Source organism: Heloderma suspectum, chromosome 14 (assembly GCF_057233095.1).
Source record: "Heloderma suspectum isolate Gila_16-S chromosome 14, 16-S_ref, whole genome shotgun sequence".
NCBI classification, from domain to species: domain Eukaryota; kingdom Metazoa; phylum Chordata; class Lepidosauria; order Squamata; family Helodermatidae; genus Heloderma; species Heloderma suspectum.
In genome coordinates this window covers 24,009,607-24,030,152 of record NC_139471.1, presented here as the reverse complement: position 1 = coordinate 24,030,152, position 20,546 = coordinate 24,009,607, and the positions used below count along the sequence as shown (strand labels likewise).

Below are 20,546 nucleotides of genomic sequence, written 5' to 3'. Positions count from 1 at the left end.
TGTTGTTGCTCCCTACGTCTGCGCCGAGCGTCCAGCAAGCCCCCCTCCAGCGCTCTCTCGCTGCCAGGGTCACTATCTATCCCAGAAATGCCAGCAGGAGGAATCTCTGCCAGCTGCTGTGCCTGTGAGGGATGAGCGGGCTCCTCTCCCACGGATTGCTGTTCCTCCTCAGAATCAGAACTACTCTGGGGTTCTATCGGCTCAGTTTCCACCCTGACACCTAGAGCAAATCTGCTCTCTCATTTAGAGCTCCTTGGTCAACATTTGATCCACACAACAACCCTGTGAGGTCAGGTAGGCCAGAAGATCATCACTGGCCTCAGGTCACCCAGTGAATTTCATGGCTGAGCTGGGACTTGAACCCAGGTCCTCCTGGTCCAAAGTCCAGCGCCGTAGCCACTGTACTAGGGGTGGGAGGGGAGCCTCAGGCCCGTGGGCCAAACCCAGGCCCATTCTGGTCCACCAGGGTTCCCCAGATGGCCACGCCCCTCCTCCTGGCTCCACCCCCCGCAGCTGACCACCGGTGGTTTGGCATTTCCCCCGCTTTTGTGCAGTTTTCCCCCCATCCCGAAAGGCTGAGCTGCTGGCAGGAAGAGCTTGAAGCTAAAGTCAGCTGGAATTCTTGGCAGTTTGGCCCCGACTCTTTTACTGTTGGTGCCGCCCACCACAGGAACGTGGCCCCCAACAGCTTCTCTGAAATGGAATGCCCCCTTGTGCTGAAAGAAGCCCCCCTCCCCCTTGCCCCACACCGGGCCCCTCTGCTCTGCCTGTACCAGCCTGCCGGCTCGTAAAACAACCAAAAGCACAACCAGGGTGTCCTACCTGGGCCGTTCTCCGGACGGCGATTTTCCGCACCATGGGAGGAGCCTTGGCCCCAAAGGATGCTGGGATGGATTTCTGGATATTGCCAAAGGTGACAGCTCCATATCTGAGACAGAGAGAGAGAGAGAGAGAGAAAGGAGCACAGAACAGAAACACCAAGGTCACCTCCATGGGTGGGATTTCAAATTTGCGCAAAAGGGGCCTAAAGAGAATCAGCACTGGTATCCCCCCCCCCCCGCTGCCCACACACACACACACACACACACACACACCTGTGCAGCCGAAAGCGGTCCGACGTATAGAGCAAGTACTCGGAGATGTTGCGGCCCGTAATGTCCACCAGGATGTCACCCGTCACGACCTTCATCTGGTGCGGGTGGCCGCCGACCCCGCTGGGGCAGGAGAAGCCCGTGCCTTGCATGGAGCAGGTGCACTTGATGGGCTCGTGGACGATGCTGGGCAGGGACGGGGCGGAGGTGACGGCCTCTGTGGGGACACGAGCGGAACGAGCTGGGCTGAGAACCAAGGGTTGTGCCCCACACGGCGTTGCAGCTCCATGCTAAATGCAGCTGGACCGTTTTGCCCACTGCTCGAGCAAGGGCCTTACGGGGCACAATCCGCTTTGCGCCAAGGGCCTTACAGGGGGAGATCCATTAAAACGGCGCAAGAGGGTCACGCGTGAGCGCTGTTTCTGTGCATCCAATATGAACTAAAGACTGCAGTGCATGTCAGTCCCAGCCAGCATGGCATTCTACAGAACACAGGGCTGAATACTTCTCTCCCCTCCTACCTTTGTGGTGCCTGTTGTGCCCCATGAAAGTGGGGCAGAGGTGTGGATTTTCACCCACTTTTACAGGAGCAGGGGGGCTCACCTGCATTATATGTCAAGCAGTGGTGAACTTTCTGGTTTGTTTAAAAGGAAGGAAAACTTGAGGAAACCTTCTGCCACCTTGTGTCATGTAGGCAAGCACCCCTCACGCAGGTCTCCCCCACCCCAAAAGCCAGGTTTCAGTCGCACTGTTCGCTCCACCACCACCACCACCACCATCACGTGGCCCCAAATCTCCCAATTCAAGGCACGCAGAAATGAGCGCCATTTTTGGCAGGAGAGCAAGATAGAAATTTAAATGAATAAATAAACACATGCATAAAATCCCCGGTATCTCCAACTAAAAGGAATCCAGATAGCTGGGATGAGAGCAGAACCCCTGCTAAGCTACAGCATGTTACACCAGCTCTTCCTGGTCACAAAAACCTCCATACAAACGCCCTTCTCAGATGCAGAAGTTAGTTCATTTAAGAAACAGGAGTTACCGACCATTGTTAAAAGAAAAACGCCATCTTGAAATAGTCACTCTCTCCCAGTCCCTGTTACGGTAACCCACCACAGCCTCCAAAAAATGAACCAAGTACCCTTATTACACTTAACCTCCCCGTTTAAAACCGGCCTCCAGCAATCAATCAACTAACATTTCAGTTGATTAATCTACCAATTGAACCTGTTAAATCATGTGGCCTCATTTAATTGTCTTTTCTCATGAACTGTGATGAAGTTCTATCATCAACACTCCAATCTCGATGGTACTGCCTGTAAATGGGGAGAATCAGGGTGTCCCTAGCTTATTTATTTAGGCTGACTGGCTGGGGAATGCTGGGAGTTGTAGGACTTTGTTCTGTCTAAACACGCATGGGATTGAGCCCTTATATATCCCACCTTCCTGGCAAAAAATAACAGGCAAAACGGCCAGCGATACAATCAGGATTAAAACACAAAACCTCAAATAAAACACAGCATAAAAACAAATAAATTGGACTCACTGGTCTTGTAGGCCCCTTCCAACCCTCCTGTTCTATGATGCTATGAAATTAAAGACGCACTTTAAAAATGCAACATCAACAAAGAAATGAGCAGCACCGACTGGTTCTGGCCAATAAAACAGAACGGCGGTTTTAGCCGCAGCGACGACACATATGCCAAAGTCAGCCAAAATTCTCACATGTCTGCAAGCCTCCAGCTGCCTTGCCCCCCGAAGGTGGATCGAGGCCTTACCTTTGACGGTGGATGGGTAGGTGGAGGAATTCCAGGCCCGCAACAAGTCCTCATCCAGGGAGAAGGGGTAGTCGGAGGGGGCGGGTGACGGCGGGGGCGGCACGAAGTTGGAGAGGGGCAGGCCCTGGGTGAAGGAGTCCACACACATTGCATCGAAGTACTTGGCTGCCAGCAACTTCGACTCGTTGCTGTCGAGGTTCAGCGACTGCGCCAGCTGGTCCAGAGTGCTGTTGAAAGCCGCTTTCAGCACGCAGGTGGCGCCCACCCCCGAGGGCAGGTAGAAGGTCCCAACCAGTTGCTGGGGGCTGGCATCCGGTGACCACTTAAGTCTGTAAGTGGTGGGTTCGGGGGGGGTTCCCCCAAGGGGAAGAATATCTGTTAGAAGGGGGTATTGTTCAAACACATTTCCCCCCAACCAACTACAAGGAACAGAAGAATTTTTCGGACAAGGCAAGACCAAAAGGTCGGTCAAGTCGGGCTCTGACGAAGGCCGGCGGAGTTCGCAAGGTGGGAGACGGTCAGCGCCCAGTGGAAGCTGGCAGGCCCGATTTCAGTGGGCCTGTAAACCCATTCTGGGTTTCAGTCAGAACCAGCCAGAACGCTACAGGAGCTGCCCAAGGTGCTGAAGCCTATCACCAAAATAGGTTCAGTACCTTGGATAGCCCCTTTAGAGTTCTGGCTAGTTCTGACTAAAACCCAGAGCAGATTCACAGCCCCACTGAAATCGGAGCCACCAGCCTCCACTGTCATCACCTACTCAAACCCTGTTAATCTGACACTCAGAGGTAGACTGCCTCTGAAAATGGGGGTTCTATTAAACCAGCCTTGGTGCCCCCCCCCCAGGTGTGTACTTAAGAACGTAAGAGCCACACTGGATCAAACCAAGGATCCATCTGGTCCAGCATTCTCTTCACACAGTGGCCAACCAGCTGCCCAGGGGAAACCCACAAGCAGGACAGGAGTGCAACAGCACCACACACACACACCCATGTTCCCCAGCAACTGGCACTCACAGCACTCTGGTACTGGAGGTAGCACATAGCCATCAGGACCAGTAGCCATTGATAGCCTTCTCCTCCGTGAATTTGTCCAACCCCCTTTTAAAACCATCCAAATGGGTGGCCATCACTACATCCTGTGGCAGTGAATTCCATAGTTCGACTCTGCGCTGTGTGAAGAAGTTCCTCCTTTGACCTGCCCTGAATCTCCCCGCAATCAGCTTCATGGGAGGACCCCGTTGGGTTCTAGTAGTGTGCAACAGAGAGATAAAGGTCTCCCTCCCCACTTTCTCCACACCAGGCATGTTTGTGTCCACCTCTATCATGTCTCCCCTTACTTCTTCCTTTTTCCCTCTGCATCCCGCTTTCCTTGTGTGTGGTGTCTCTTTAGATTGTAAGCCTGCAGGCATCTTTCACTGACTGACTCTAAGCCACTCCAGGAGCCTTTTTTGGCTGAGGAGCAGGATAGAAATACTTCAAATAAATAACCAATACAACCCCCATTATCCCCAGCCAGTGGGGCTGGGGGTGATGGGGGCTGCAATCCAGCACACCGGGGGTAGGGCAGCAGGGGAGAAGGCCGCATTCAGCTGCCAGCCATTGGCGGGTCCCACCCACCATGAATTGGTCTAACCACCCCTGTCACTCCCCTTTAAAACAAAACAAAAATAAACTCAGCTAGCTGATCTCTTCGCACCTTACACCAGTAATTCTACATGCCCAAGTATCACTCCGATGGATTATTCGGTGAGTGGGCACAGGCTCCACAACAGCCATGGTGCTCTTGAGCGATGGGCTCTGCAGTGAGCCAAAGTGGCCAGCAAGCAAGCCCCTCACGTGGCTCCTTTCGTGCGCTGTTCTGAGAGGAGTGAGCCATCTCCCAGGAGAAAGGCATCATGGGACAGCAACATGGCTGCTATGCCTTTCTCCCCGTGGGGCCACCCTTCCCCCATGGCAGAGCAGTGTGGATCCCCATCTGCGGTTGCTGAGCTCCCTCAAGGAGGAGGAGGAGAGGTGTGTGATGGGAGGATATCAGCCAGCAGGCTTACTTGAGCCCAAGAAGCGTTGCTGTGAAGGCAGGGTCTTTTCCCATCACAGAGAAGTTGCAACTGGCAAAATTCTCCTCCCTACGTATGCAACTCTTAAAACAGCATCAGGGCCTCTCTTGGTCTGGAGCTGGTGACCCTATTGTGAAGGGAAAAGAAAACAATCCGGCCCTCACCGGTATTCACGCCGTTCCTCATCAGCATATGGGATGAAGTTGCCTTTAGGTTGGGTGTAGTTGTGGTACTGGGATGGTGAGAGGATGAGGGGAGGCAGATCTCCTGTGGAGAAAGCGGGGGGGGGGAACAACATCTGTCCCAACTGCTTCGGAGCTCTGGGACATGATCAAGAGTGGGATACTGTGACATCCTCAAGTGCTACAGGGTCAGACCCAGATGCAAACTCCATCCCCGCATCTGCTCCATGACAGGACCTAATAATGCCAACTGCCACATCAGGGGTTCATATACCTGCTCATCTTACGGGATATATGCCATCGCTTGCCGGCAGTGCCCTACTGCATTCTAAAGAGGACAAGCAGGCCAATGTCCACGCAAAAGGATAAACGGACACAAATCTGACATCAGAAAGGCCATGTCCATTGGGGGAACCAGTGGGGGAACACTTCAGCTCCCAGGATGCTCTGTGAATGACCTTACGGTGGCCATTCTTGAACAACGGAATTTCAAAGACAGATACCAATGTGAAATTGCTGAGGTGCTGTTTGTTTGTTTATTTATTAATTATATTTATTAGCTGCCCATCTGGCCAGCTACCCAGCCACTCTGAAATGATTCAGCTCTATTCCCTGTGGTTTGAATACGGACAAAGGCTGGGTTTTGGAAACCACACTACATATGCTAATCAGCTCACCATTACAACGATGTCGGTGTTATCACCCAACACGGTTTGAGAAAGGCAAGCATGAAGGTAATATTTGCTGTCCGCACTTTCCTGCATTTTGAGATGTGAGCGGATTCGCCATCACAATGATTGTGTTCCTGGCCAGCAATGCCCTATGAATGGCAACTCTTAAGGTAATTGCCACCATGTACTTGTTTTGCATTTCAGTTCCCTCCGACAAGACAGTTCACATCTCTCCCGCCCCCTCAGCATGTGTATATAGATCTGCCAGATTTGAGATTCACATTTCATACGTCTGATTCATTGGACAGTGTCCATGGAAGCTTAGGCCAGAATAAATATTGATAGGTGCCACAAGGCTCTTGGTTGTTTTCACAAGTTAAAAGTACTTTAGAATCCAGAATCAAAACACGATGACCGCAAAATTAAATCAGAAAACCAGGGCAGCGACAAATCGAAAGCCCGACAAAATAAAGGCGTGTTTATGGATCATATGGAAACATTTTCCACAGAGACAAAACACATTTCTAGGGGCAGGAATTCCACCCACCCCCGACACGCAAAAGGCCGTGTTCCTGGGCTGGTCTTCATTCCCTCCCTCTCTAGTGTATGAGCCAGCGTGGTATGGTGGTTAGAGTTTTGGAACAGGACTTGGGAGATCCAGGTTCTAGTCTCCATTTGGCCATGAAGCTCACTGGGTGACTTTGGGCCAGTCATGGACTCTCGGCTTAACTGACCTCATAGGGCTGCTGTGGGGATAAAATGGAGAGGAGGACCACGTAAGCCACTTCGGGCTCCTTGCAAGAAGAAAAAAGGTAGGACATAAACGTAAAAAAATTAAACCAAATAAACAAATACTAGACTTTGCATTTAATCCAGCTTCCCGGAGCACCGGCGGCGGCAGAGCCTCTCCCGGGAGGAAGCACACGCACCTATCTCGGGCACGGAGAGGGCCACCGTCATGGCCACGCAGACAAAGAAGGCAGGCAGCAGGATCTGGGAGAAGAGCGCCTTGGTGTTGCGCTTGGCGCAATGGAAACGTTTGACGATCAGTCCGTGGAACTGCCGCAGCTTCAGCCAGGAGCCCTCCAGCTTGAAGCTGCCCTGGCCGGCCAGCGCATGCCCCTCCAAGTCAGCCTCTTGGTCTGCAGCGGGGGAGAGCAAAGGGGAGATGCAGGAGACACCGAGGCCTCCCGCTCTCTCCCTCCGGTCTGGTTTGCACGTCACCCTAACCCAGGGTGGGGGAGGTTCAAGAATGTCGTTTCAGTCCACAAATCACTCGGAGATGCCCTGTTCACAGCCACAAATGCAAATGGGAGGGCATGCTCTCTGAAAATCTTCACAAATGCCTGAACAAAATGTGTACTCGAAAAAGGCACAACTTTCTCAAAATGTGCAACTGTCTCAAAATGCACAACTTGTAAATCACCCACACTTTAGTCTATGGGGGAAATCTGCACAAATTTAGGGATTCTTTTTGCACAGCTTTCACGTTTCATAGCTGTTTGTTTTGCACAATTTTCCCATCCGTGCAAAACGAACAGCCATCGCAAATCTGAGTGCAAATCCATGAGAGATGAGCAGCGAGCCGATGCTCAGAGAATCTGCGAGAGCTTGAGGATCACTCATTTACCCACCCCTACCCAGGTTTAAATAAACCATGGTTTGTTGCCCTACCCAGGGTTTGTCTGGCAGACAATAAAATAAACCATGGTTTGTTTTCTGAGTCCCTGGGTAGTTTGTTTCCCTCCTCCTTCGCCCACTCTTTTCCCATATCCCAACTGCCTTTGCAGCACCGCAGTACTTGGGTTTTGACCGCTCTTGCCTGCTGCCTCTGTAGCCTAGTGAAAGAACCCATGATCAACCTATGATTCTGGGTCCACACATAACAACCCATGGTTTAAAGAACCCATAATTCACAACCCAACAACAAACCATTCTCTTCATGGATTGTTCGTGGTTAACAACTCATAGTTAACCTATAGTTCCAGGGTTGCACATAATGACAACCCATGATTCAATAAACCATGGATAATTAAACCATGTTCTTTTCATTACATGCGAACCAGGTCTGTCCCTCTCTCTCTCATTGTGGTCCAAACTCTTTTTCTACAAAACAAGAGACTGGAGGCTCACCTGCAAACACACCACCTGTGCCACTGAGGAGCCCTCAATGTAAAAAGAGACGTCCCCCCCAAAAGGACAGCATAGGGGTGTATAGGAGAGGTACCCCAGAAAATGCTATTTGTTTACATTACACTGATGTCCTGGGCCTTCTTGTGTTTATCTACCCTTCCCTGCCCCATGCTGCCAAAATTTAGATGGGCAGCTCTGTGGGGGAGGGATTTGTGCCTTATGTTTATATTGCTCTGTCAAAGTGCCATGGATATTGATAGAGATATATAAATAATAAAAACAAACACACACACACTGCTGCCCCCCACAGCACTGACAGGGCAAGTAAACTGAAGAGGCCATGCAAAGTATCCTCACCGAATCCTAGCGGCCTCCTCTGACATCCACCCTCCCCCAACCTCAGAGAGATGGCAGACGTTCAGAATAGAACAGCCTTCCCTAACCTGGTGCCCTCCAGATGTGTTAGATTGCAACTCCCATCATTCCCATGGACTAGCATTGATGAGAATTGCAGTCCAACACATCTGGAGGGCACCAGGTTTGGGAAGGCTGATGGAGACCCTTCTCAGTCAACGGGACAAGAAGAAAAATGACTCATTTACCATTGAAACTAGGGCTGTATCTTTTCATCGATTAAAATCTACTTTGGATAGACGCAAGAGGTGCTACGGATTGATCAGGAAACAGATTTTTCATAATACATGCCTTTAAAAACTGCAGGTGGCAAGGGCCATCAGAAGGGCAGTGTCCCCCATTTTCTGTCACCCAGAGGGAATGCCTCTTCAAAGGTCTGATACTAGTACTGAAAGAACAATCTACAGAGGGCAAACCAGGTGAGAAGCATTTCCTGCCCCTCTCAAATGCCTCTTCTCTGCTGGCCCCTGCAGCGGCACACACAGGCAAGCATTGAAACTCAAAGGCTGCTTCCAGATGAAGCGGTGATGGTGCAATTGCCCTGCCTCCTTCACAAAACGTTACTGGAGGGTCCAGATGACGCCATCTTCCACTTGCAGCCCTCCCGTGTTTCCCACCGCTTCTTCCATCTGCTAGCTAAGGCAGAGGTGGGCAACTTGCGGCCCTCCAGATGCTTTGGCCTACAACTTCCACCAGCCCTAGCCAGCATAGCCAACAGGGAGGGATCACGGGAGTTGTAGGCCCAAGCATCTGGAGAGCCACAAATCGGCCACTCCTGTGCTAAGCGCACTGGTACAGCCAGGAAAAAGCACAGTATCCCTCGATAGTGTGGAAAGCCAATTACAATTCTGCTTGTCACTAAGATCAGAAGAGCCACGATTTATTAGGGCCAAGCTCCGTCTGCTTGGAAGCACCCAAGTGTGCCTTTTGCTTCTGAACCGTCACTTTTAATCACATATGCAAATTAAAGTTTTGCGCAATCAGGCAATGGCCCTAACTAAAAACAGAAGGTTAGGAGGCCTCCCAACATCCAAAAATGTACAATTTCCAGGTATAACACTTGCCGCCGCCACCGCCACCCCCTGCACCTCAGAATGCACAACTCCCCTTCCCCCTGCCTACCCCCCAGGGGAACACGCGAGGTCTCTCGCGTGTTACAAACCTTGCAGACTGATGTTATCAGGGTCTTGCGGGTTATCAAACAACGGAGAGTAATCCCCATAGAACTCCGAATAAGGCCCACCTTCATCGCCACGCACGGAGCCGGCCGAAGACGAGGAACGCAGCGACGCCTGACTCTGGGCCAGTTTGGCGCAGGCCAGCAGGTTGCCCCGATCCGCCTCCGGCTTCTCAAGCACCTCCGAGCCCAGAAGGGGTTCTCCGTTGGCCTCGGGCTTGGGGCCCAGCTGCAAGTCGGGCAGAGGCAGGACGTCCTTTCTGGACTCTTTCACATCTGCAAGAGGGAGAGAGCGGAAGGGGGAGAGAGAGATGGTGGAGCCTGCTGGAGGTACCGCACAAACCTGCGGAGAGCGGCAAGCCTCTTGAGACCGTGGGAGGGCAGCTCGGTTCTTACCCACATCGCTGTTCTCGAGAGACTGGTCTTCCTCCGAGACCTTGAGGAAAACCTCTTCCAGGGTGGTGTCCATCAGCCCGAAGCTGGTCAGCTCCAGGTCATCCAGACTGTGTTCCAGGTGCTACAAAGCAGGTTGGGAGGGATCAGAGAAAGGGGAAACGTCACCCCGGGGCTTCTGGCCAGGTCGGCATGAGAAGCAGCTGGCAGCTCCCTGGGTGGCCTGTGACAATGTGTCGGATCAGCCAAGAGCCTCCCACTCACATGCGGACCATCCGGGCACAAAACCAGAAAGCAGCTCTTGACGGGACAGCTCCCCTTTCAGGAGGGGCATGGGAGTGCTCCTCGTCGCACAACACGCACTTACAGAATTCGCTGCCGCACCATGTGTGGGTAGCCGCTCGGGAGGGCAGGTGCCAGACTTTACAGAGGGCAGTCCTCTATCTGAAGAGCTGCCCGGTCCAAGTCCGGTCACCTGGTCAATCCTCCCCACCATGGTGAGACGTCACATATTCCTGCTCAAAAACTATTTCTGCACTAGCACATCTACACACACATTTGCATATACAACATCTATGTGTATTGGTCCCAGGAGCATAGCCAAGTCATTTGTGGTGTTAGAGGGGCCTAGAGATCCATAATGCTTGCTTAAGCTCATTATTGGTGCAATTCCCATGCTAGTAAGCCTCTGGGCCTGTGCAGATGAGTCAAAAGGCCGATAACAGCCTTCTTGGTGCATTCCTTGCTAATGAGGAGAGTCTGTATCTCTGATGTGCCTGGGAAGCAAAGTCTGTTTACAGGTGGCTATGCTGGGAACCAAGCACTGTGAGTCTACGCTGGGAATGAACACTAGATGGCGCTTGCTGCTGTCATGCTGCCTCACTGCTGACATGTATGGTATAAGACCCATGGTGCCCCGTGGCTCGGGGTTCAGAGAAGCTGTCTGATCCAACCACTGGATACGCCCGTGTGCTGTAAGTTACTCAATCAAGTCTCCTTGTAAGCAAACCTTTGAGTCTGATGTATCACTATCTTGGCACTTCTAACCTAAGAGTTCAGCGCCCACGGCTGGGATGACACACTATGCCAACAGGTGAGGCACATTCTTGGAGGAGCACAGGTCTCCCAAAGGCTGCTAGCCATGGTGGCCACACAGAGCCTCCAGCTTGAATACCAGTCCCTAGGGGCACTTCGACCTCCCTGGGCAACTCATGCTCCTCTGCAGCACGAGCTGGCCATCCTGGGAATCAGGACCTACCCTGACCTCCAAATGTTTGGGACAACAACTCCCCGCATTCCTCACCATGCTGGTGGGGGCAGATGGGAACTGAGGACACCAGGTTGGGGAAGGCTGGATGGAGATCGCAAGTAACATCACTTGTATTTGGATGGTTATAAAATTTGAACAGCGCCTGCACTCCAGTACCCAGGCCTTTGGGAGGTGGGGGGTGGGACAGCTCCAAAATGAAATCAAGCCCTGTGTGCCCCCACTTACTGCCGTGCCCCTCTCCACTCCCTCCCTGATTTTGTGCACTCATCAAACGCCTGGTACCTGGAATAGCCTTTCGAAACAGCCTTTCTTGACTGCCTCGCTGGGAAGGATGTAGGACAGCTCCGTGTTGGTGTTAGAGATGAGAAGGCACGAAGCCACGTACTTCTTGATGAACTGTGTGACCTGCACTTCGGAGCAGGGGCTGATGGAGGAGTGGCAGGGGGGGCTGTGCGTCTGTCCAGAGTCTAAATAAAGGAAAGGGGGGGGGGAGAGGCACTGCTCAAACCAGCTTGCACCTTACAAAGTAAACAGAGCCGTAACTACATAGAGCAGGTGGGGAAGGAATTCCGGATGGACAAGAAGGCCGGAAGGCAAGACGCACAGAGGACCAAGATAAAAAGGACTGCACGGAGCTGGAAAGGATGCAGGAAAGAGCAGCCAAAGTGACCAAGGGGTTTGGAGTGGCTTCCTTATGAGGAAAGACTAATGCGTTTGCAGTGTTACATTCGGAGGGGAAAGAGAAATAAAGCAGGGGAAAAGACTGAGGTGTATGAAATTATGCACATTACAAGAATTTGGGGTCGCTCGAGCCAACTGATGGGCAGATGATTCAGGACAGACTAATTCTTCCCATGACACAGAATTACACTTATGGAATTTGTGCAGTAGTGGCTATGGGTTTAGATGGCTTTAAAACAGAATCGGACAAATTAAGAAGGCGGAGGGGTCTCTCAATGGCCGCCAGTTACGGCAGCTTCATGGTACCTCCATGTTCACAGTCGGTCTACCTGAGTACCAGAAGTAGAGGACAAACAGACTGAAGAGCCCTGCATGTGAGACCGAGTCAAACAGCTCTAGAAGAAAAGCAGGCATGCGGGTCAGTCTCGCTGGGAGCCTAGTCCCGTTTCCCGGAGCAAGGGCTGCTGGGAAGGAGGCCGGGGGCCGGCGAGCCAGAACAGCCATGCTCACCTGCGCTGGCCCGGGAGTCCGACTGCTTCTTGACGACCGTCAGCTTGTACCCGTCGCCGTAGGTGCCCTTCAGAAAGAGGGGGGACCCGCAGCACTTCAGCTTGCCGTGCGAGATGATGGCGATGCGGTCCCCCAGGAGGTCCGCCTCGTCCATGTGGTGCGTAGAGAGAAGGATGGTCCTTCCTGTGGGGAGGAGGCAGCGTGAAGGGCGGGGCCGCAGCGTCTCCCTCGGCACCACGCCCAATGGGGCACCCGCAGAGAGGGGGAATCCTTGCAGCACTGCAGTCCTTATTGGTGTGAAATTGACCTGCCCTCCCTCACCAACTTTCCAGTGTTTTCACCACAGAGATGCCAGGACAGAGTGGCACTGCTTTGTGCCTAGGGAATCATGGCCATCGCCCTACTGGCAGCTGCCGTGTTTTATTGGGGCGGCTACCATTTCCCCCCCGAATAACCCTCCAAATAGGGCACTCGATGGTGGTGCGGGGGGGAGATGGCAAACCAGCTAATCAGAGTGGGGGAAGTCCAATAACTCCCTCACCGAAAACCACATGCCCCATCCCTGAAATATGAAAGAGGGGAGGCCATTTGTTTATTTTGTATATTTATCACATTTCTATCCCACCTTTTTTCCTCCTGCAAAGAACCCAAGGCAGCTTACACGATACTCCTCCTTTCCATTTTATCCTCTCAACAACCCTGTGAGGTAGGTTAGGCTGAGAATCAGTGGCTGGCCCAAAGTCACCCAGTGAGCTTCAAGGCCGAGTGGGGACTAGAACCCTGAACTCCCATGTCCCAGTCCAACACTCTAACCACTACATCACATTAGCTCTCAATTTCACTTTTTTAAAAAAGACTGGGCCAAACTTTTGAGTCAAACATTCAGCCCAATGTGTTTGGGGCTTGGAAAAAACATTTTGAAGTATTTGAGACCATGTGTGTCTGCTTTAGACCTTTTGATTGGGGGGGGGAGCCAACCCCCACCAAAGACACTTGGGGCAGCAGGGTCCTTGGTGGTGGGTGGGCTTCCCTTTCCTTCTGGCTGTTTTTTGGCAGGGGACCCTTTCCTGCTCCATTTACTTGAACAGAGGTGGGGACAACCCCAAAACGGCTGGGTGTGTGTGAGAAAAGTGAGAATCGAGGGAGGAGGTGCTCCCAACATTTTGCTCCCCACATCAATTTGTGGCGGTGCCCGGGACACTTTTTCAAAATGTCAAATGTGCCACTGGCCCAAGAGGGTTGCCTCCCCCACTCCAAAAATTGTTTTAGATATGGAGCGGTATACAAATATTGAATGTATGTATGTATGTATGTATGTGTGTGTGTATGTAAATACATACATACATAAATGTTTTCTGGAAAACTCACATGAATGCAAAGAAGCCTGAAACAGATCTTTCAGCTATTCAACCCTAAGAGAAATCCAGAACTCAGTGCTCAACAAGGGGAAGGCAGGAGCCCCTCCAGGAAAATGTTGCCTGCCTTCTACATTTCAGGTAACTTGAGTAAGTGAGTAAAGCTGCATAGCCCAGGACAGGGTGAAGGCAGCCACTGCCTCCCGTCTGTAGAGGCCAGGTTTGGGGGCGGGGGGGCTACCCGCTTCCTTGCTCACCCGGCTTATATTTGAGGATGAGGTCCCAAATCGCCCTCCGTGCATAGGGGTCCACGCCGGCAGTGGGCTCGTCCAGGATGACGGCCCGCGATCCGCCGACAAAGGCAATGGCCACCGACAGCTTCCTCTTCATCCCCCCCGAGAGCGTCTGTACCAGCGAGTGGCACTTGTGGGTGAGCTCCAAGTCCTCGATCATCCTGGAGGGATGTAAGGGGGGGCGGGGGGTGTTTGTGCATTTCAGAGTGACTGGCGGCTAACTCCAGGGCTTGGGGTCCCTACAGGAAGTCTGCAGCCCTCTCCCAAATCCTAAGGTGTCAGGACCAAGCAGAACCTGATCTCAGAGCCGCCGCCTCCTGGTGTTTGCAGTGGTGCCCCTGAGGTAAAGCCCCAGAGGCCGCAAAGCAGAAGAAGAGGGGGCAGTAAAGCCAAATATAGATACTTCCAAATGGAGCCCGAGCCATTGCGCTATCTCCATTTGTCAGCCTGCCTGCCTATTTTCTGGCTCCATTCCTTGCCTACTACACTTCTTGTCTGCTCCCTTCCTGAGCTTGTGACCACATTTGAAAAGTGTACACTTCCCCCCACCCCCCGCCCAAAAGCAACTTCCCAGTTTAGTCCATGGGAGAACCTGAGCATTTGAAAAAGAATGCTCAGTTTTCCTGTTCGAAATGTACCTGTTTCCCGTTCGAACAAAAGGAAAAACAGGTAGCAAACTTAAACAGGAGCGAGGTGTGCCAAGCCTCAAAGTGGGGTTTGGAGAATCTCAGTGAACTCAAGCGTCCCTGGTTCCTTCATCCCGACCCCGTAACAAGGTCTTTGGGACAAGATTGCCCATCTCGGACCACCCTGGCCTGTGATCGCCCCCGTCAGACGATCACGGTGCTTGGCTGCCATCTCCTGTGCAATCTGCCCTATTGTTCCACCTCAACCCCTAGTCCCAATCTTGACAGGACTTCTGTACTATAAAATTTATACACACATCCTCCGCTTGTGGTAATATCTTTTCTCCAGGCAGCTTACAAATTTCAGTAACATACAATAGATTTAAAAAAAACAACAATCCACTATATAATAAATTTAAAACCAGCATAAAAAGCAGCTTAAAGCTCATGCAGAAGAAATCAAATTATTAAAAAAAAACCTGGGAGAGAGAGAGAGAGAGAGAGAGATAGACAGACAGACAGACAGACAGACAGAAGTGTTCATCAGTCACCAAAAAAGATAATGAAGAAGGCATCTGGTGAAGGTCCCTGGGGAGAGTGTTCCATAACCACCATGGTGCCGCCACTGAGAAGGCTCCCTCTCTCTGTCACCAGGAAATCTGGCCCTTTGGGGGTGAGCTGACCCACAGGTTTTTCCCAAAATCCGGGAATTGTAAGCTGCGAAAATAGACATTTGCACAAATTGCGGCTGCAGTTTTCATGAACTGCAACCGAAATTTGAACAAATTATGCAAATTGTGTCTGCAATTGGTGCAAATGTCTATTTCTACCAATCCCACCCCTCACGTCTTGGGATGGATCTCCTCATATGTGTCCCATTTATGAATTTGGGATGTGTGCCTATGCCCTCAACCCCAAGCGTTACGCTCACAGGAAAGAGAGAGATGGACAAGTCTGGGGTTGCCTACTTGTCCATCTCTTTGCGGATCTCCTCTTCTGCCATGCCCTTGAGCTGCGAGTAGAACCACAAGTGCTCCTCCACAGTCAGCCTGTCGAAAAGCACGTTGTGCTGTGGGCACATGCCCAGATTCTTCCGGATCTCGTCCATCTCGGTCCGGATGTCGTGCCCGTAAATGGTGGCGGAGCCGGAGGTCGGAGGGAAGAGACCTGTCAGGATGGACCTGAGTGGGAAGGGAGCAAGTGATGATGTCATCAAGAAGTGTCTGCCTACCACCTACCAACCGGCAATGGTCAGAAGGTTGGCACACAATCCTCCCTGCCCCAACTTTGCCACCCCTTCAATAGGTGGCAAACTGAGGGGCATTTTGTCTATTTGTGTGTGTGGGGGGGGGGTTGGCCAAACCAGAGAAAACTATTTCAAAACCATTCAAAATTCAGGCTGAAAGCTTGAATAATTTTCAAACTGGATTAGTTTGGGCACCAATCTAGGTATAATTAGGGAGTCTCTGAATCCACGCAGCCATAATCACACTGAGAAAACCACATAATTTCCAGTAGCTTATAGAATATTTCATTTTTAAAAACACAATGGGCAAATTCTTAGTCCATATGATGTCAAAGGAGCACTTGACCATCAATGGGTCGCCTTTGCTAAATGCTGACTTCATACCTGCAGTATATGTTTAAACTGGTTTTGTAACCAGTTAACTATTGTCACAACTTTACCCTCCTGCCCACCACCCATTACCTTGGGAGTGTAGTCTTAAGAGCAGGTCTGAGAATCCTTTATTAGAGATGGCCTCCTTCATAGGACCACAATACTCAGAGTACCCTTGGATGGTGGCCATGACATTTACAAGCAGGTTTGAAATGTGCAGTACCTTCAGATCCTGGAGAAGAGTTTGAAAAGCTTCCAGAATTTGATCAGTAGAGGTATTATTATTATTTAAAAATATATTTTTAGGCCACCTTTAAGGGTAAAACCAGTACGTCTATTGCGCACACATTTTTCAAGCATATCTCCTCACAGACTTAAGAACAAGAATCTTGTTTTTTTTAAAGAAAAAAAACAACAAGCTGAGATTCCCAAGGTGCCGATTAGAGCTTCTCCTGATTCACTCCCACTGATGTCTATCCATGACTGATGAAATCCAATGGGGCCATTTCCTTTCCCCTTCGTGGAACCTGCCCAGATTTCGCCACCTCTGAAAGGAGCTTTGCCCCCCGCCCCTACCAGCCATGGAAATCTCGCATTCAGTGCAGCCGGTGCCCCACAGCCGAATCACTCACATGGTTGTGGTCTTGCCAGCTCCGTTGTGGCCGAGAAAGGACACGACCTGGTTCTCGTAGAGGTTGAGGCTCAGCTTGTCCAATGCCAGCTTCTTGTCCGTCTTGTAGATCTTGGTCAGTTTGTCCACGCAGACCACCAGCGGAAGGTGGGTGGGCTCCTCCTCGATGCCGCGGGTCTCCTCTGCACACAAAACCAATCCAAGGCGTTGGAGCGTGCTGATCATTATTATACAGCCAGGCACTACATCCCACATCCACCCTGATACGACAGGTAGAATTTTAGTGCAGACTCTCCCAAACTTCTGCCCTCCAGATACATTGGACTACAAGTCCCAGTATCTCCAGACAGCATCCCCAAAGCCACCAAGGCTGGGCACAGGGCATGTTTATAAAAAAATTATGTAAGGTGCGGAGAGAGCCAGGGAGAGAAGATGGGAAACATTTGCTCCAACACAACATTAGAAGTCAGGGGTCACCCGATGAAAACCAACGGACAGAGGATACAGGATGGACCAGAGGACTTCATACAATGGAGAACTAACTTATGCAATGAGCTGCCATAAGATGTAGTAATGGCTTAAAGGGGGATTAGAAATCGAAGGAGGACAGGTCTATCCATGACCATTAGCCACGATAACAAACAAAAGCCTCCATGCAATACAGCAGTCTATCTCTGGTTACCAGATCTTGGGGGGCAAACCAAAGAGGAGGCTATTGCCTTTCGGCCCCATCTGGGGGCTCTTGATTGACCACTGTTGGCTACAGAACACTGGACTAAACACTCCTTTGTTCTGATTCAGCAAAGCAGTTACTATGAAGAACGTTAACAACCAGAAGAACAGAGTTCTTTAAGCAGAATTTTTGAGCTTTGAAGCAAAAAAGGTAACAAAAAACATTAAAATATTCGCTGGTGTGAGATCGTGTCACCTCCTTGACGAAAGGAAAAGAGGTTTGTCTCAAATTAGCCAAAATCTTAGTTGCCCATTTCTACCCACTCTCCGTCTCTACTAGGGATGGACAAATCTGTTAATGTTGGTTTCTCTCAGTTTGTAATTTTTCCAATCTTAAATACAGTTTGTTCCAAACTTTGAGATTTCTTTTTAGCTTGCATGAAAACTTGTGTGCATGTCTCCTGATAGTTGCATTTTTGTACACAATTTTGCATAATATACACATTTTTGCAAGCAATTTCCCTAATATAATATATTTTAATGCTATTTCCCCTAACATATGCATTTTTGTATGCGTTTTCTTTTATTTCAGAACTCCACTGCAACATTTGGAGAAGTGCAAATTTCAAAGATAACTGGGTTTCAGTTCCCAGATTAGTTCAGAAGTCCAAAATTGTGATTCTGCGTTTCAATCCAAACCAAACAAATTTCTCCCCAGTCCCAAGTCTCCGCTTTCGCCTTTATAAAGGCAACCAAAACGGCACAGCGGGTTCCAATTCCTCCCCCCAAATCCCCCCGCCACATCTTACCCAGCCTCCTGTTCTCCATGGCACAAGCCTGGTCTTCCTCCATCACACTGAGGCGGGTGGTTCGCGACCAGGGCCACGTCCACTCCCATGCCTCGGTGCGCCCGTTTCCCAGCCAGTAGGATTTCTGCAACGGGAAGTACCAGGGCCGCGGGAGGCCGTACATTCCTGGGGGAAGGAACAAGGGTCGGCGTGAATCCAGAGCCACAGCTGGGAGCCAGGCAAACGCCATACGCTGGGGAACGGTGGGGGGGCACAGCTGGATTCCCCCAGTTCCCATAGGCCCTTTGGCTTTCTCGATTCCAGAGCTGATCATTTTGCCCTTGATGGACTCACTCTGCCTAACGCAGGGGGGCGGAACCTCTTCCAGCCCAAGGGCCGGATTCCGTTTCAGAGACACCCTCGAGGGATGCATTCCAGTGGTGGGCAGGGCCAAAGACAAGGGGTGGAGCCCAAACACCCAACGATACCAACAGATGGTAGCTGAAAGCTCTTACTGCCTCTTCCGCTTCAGGAGGGGCATTTCCACCTTTGAGAATGGGGCAAAGAGATGCACAAGAGCCAGGCAACGGCCAAATGATTGGTGATTGGGGGAAAGGGGGCGGAGCCAGGAAAGGGGGCATGGCCACAACAGAAGTCCCATCCCTGACTATGTATGGGCAAATGAACATGCACCCCCCTGCCCATTTCTACGCAGTAACGGGGCAGCTAGCCTGGAGGCCACAGCCCACGTCCGTGGCAGCAGAAGATGGACAGATCCTTCAGAATCTCAGACCTAACCTGCCGCCCCCACAAAGACACAGCACCTCAGGACCACAGCCTGAGCCAGCAGGATGTTGCGTGCACCAGCGAGGCCTCACAACCTCCACGTACCTGGGTGCACGGCCTCGATGTACCACGTCAGCACCCCGTAGACCACAGCATCGATGATCAGCATCATCATGGAGAGGAGGAGGTTGAAGTCGTCCCCTTCCACGGGCGACTGGCTGAAGGTGTGCCACTGAATTCCCACGCCCGCCACCTCATAGAGGGCAAAGTATTTCGAGCCCAGCCCAAAGGCTGTGGTGGACATAAGAGACTGGGAGGGAACAGGAGGCAGAGCGCACGGAGACATGTCAGAGGGGTGTGTGGAAAGATCCGAAGGTGTCAGCTGGGCCAAGGTATGGTCATTTATTTGTTAATTTAAACTAGTGTGGTGTAGCAGTTAGAGTGCTGGACTGGGACTCAGACAACCTGGGTTCTAGTCCCCACTCACTGGGTGACTTTGGGCCAGTCACTGATGCTCACCTTACCTACCTCACAGGGTTGCTGTGAGGATAAAATGGAGAGCAGGAGGATCATGTAAGCCACCTTGGGTGCCTCACAAGAGGAAAAATTGTGGGATATAAATGTAAATAATGATAATTTTATACCACTTGATATCATAAAATCTCTAAGCAGTTTATATGAAAAAATACATAAAAACCAATGTAAAAAAAAGGAAAATACATTTAAAATGTTACAAAAAGGAGGAGTGTGATGATAAGGACATAAGAACACAAGAAGAGCCCTGCTGAATCAGACCATCTAGTCCAGCATGCCGTTCCCACAGTGGCCAACCAGCTGTTGACCAGGAACCCGCAAACAGGGCATGAGCGCAACAGCACCCTCCCACCCATGATCCCCAGCAACTGGTGCACATAGGCTCAGTGCCCCTGGTACTAGAGGTTTAATAGAGCCATCAGGACTAGTAGCCATTGATAGCCTTCTCCTCCAGGAATTTGTCCAGTTCCCTTTTACATTCATCCAACATCTTGTGATACTGATGATTCTAAATCAGGGGAACCGTCTAAAGCTCGCCTCTTGGACCACACGTGGGAGAGTGTTGCAGAGGGTGGGTCCCACAACTGAGATGGCGTGCTGTTACATGATGGCATGCTGTTGGCCATGGGATGACCTACTGTATACATAGAAGCCAGGCTGGGTCTACACTATATAAGAACGTGATCCAAAATTCCACACCAGGAAAGTAGCAGTAATTTGGAGGGTGATACAAAGGAAGCCCCTTCATGGATCACTGCCTTGTTGTGGCGAAGGGGCTTGCGTAACTCAGTGAAGCCATAAGCTATGCCATGCAGGGCCACCCAAGACGGACAGGTCATGGCAGAGAGTTCTGACAAAATGTGGTCCACTGGAGAAGGAAATGG

General features: G+C 51.1%; 1 protein-coding gene across 2 annotated transcripts in view; it reads right to left on the bottom strand.

The window, feature by feature from the left end:
• ABCA2 (ATP binding cassette subfamily A member 2) overlaps positions 1-20,546 on the bottom strand; it is a 110,073-nt gene that overhangs the window by 24,203 nt on the left and 65,324 nt on the right. Inside the window, exons 19-32 of one of the 2 annotated variants that reach the window (XM_084821129.1) lie at positions 19,234-19,438; positions 18,364-18,528; positions 16,884-17,064; positions 15,602-15,814; positions 13,972-14,168; positions 12,360-12,542; positions 11,451-11,635; positions 9,902-10,022; positions 9,491-9,781; positions 6,711-6,923; positions 5,093-5,195; positions 2,873-3,201; positions 1,095-1,308; positions 823-928 (exon numbers count right to left, since the gene is read on the bottom strand). In XM_084821129.1, coding sequence (XP_084677255.1) covers positions 823-928; positions 1,095-1,308; positions 2,873-3,201; positions 5,093-5,195; positions 6,711-6,923; positions 9,491-9,781; positions 9,902-10,022; positions 11,451-11,635; positions 12,360-12,542; positions 13,972-14,168; positions 15,602-15,814; positions 16,884-17,064; positions 18,364-18,528; positions 19,234-19,438 — 2,706 coding nt within the window. The remainder of the gene's footprint in view (positions 1-822; positions 929-1,094; positions 1,309-2,872; positions 3,202-5,092; positions 5,196-6,710; positions 6,924-9,490; positions 9,782-9,901; positions 10,023-11,450; positions 11,636-12,359; positions 12,543-13,971; positions 14,169-15,601; positions 15,815-16,883; positions 17,065-18,363; positions 18,529-19,233; positions 19,439-20,546) is intronic. The other variant, XM_084821130.1, reaches the window with a different exon arrangement.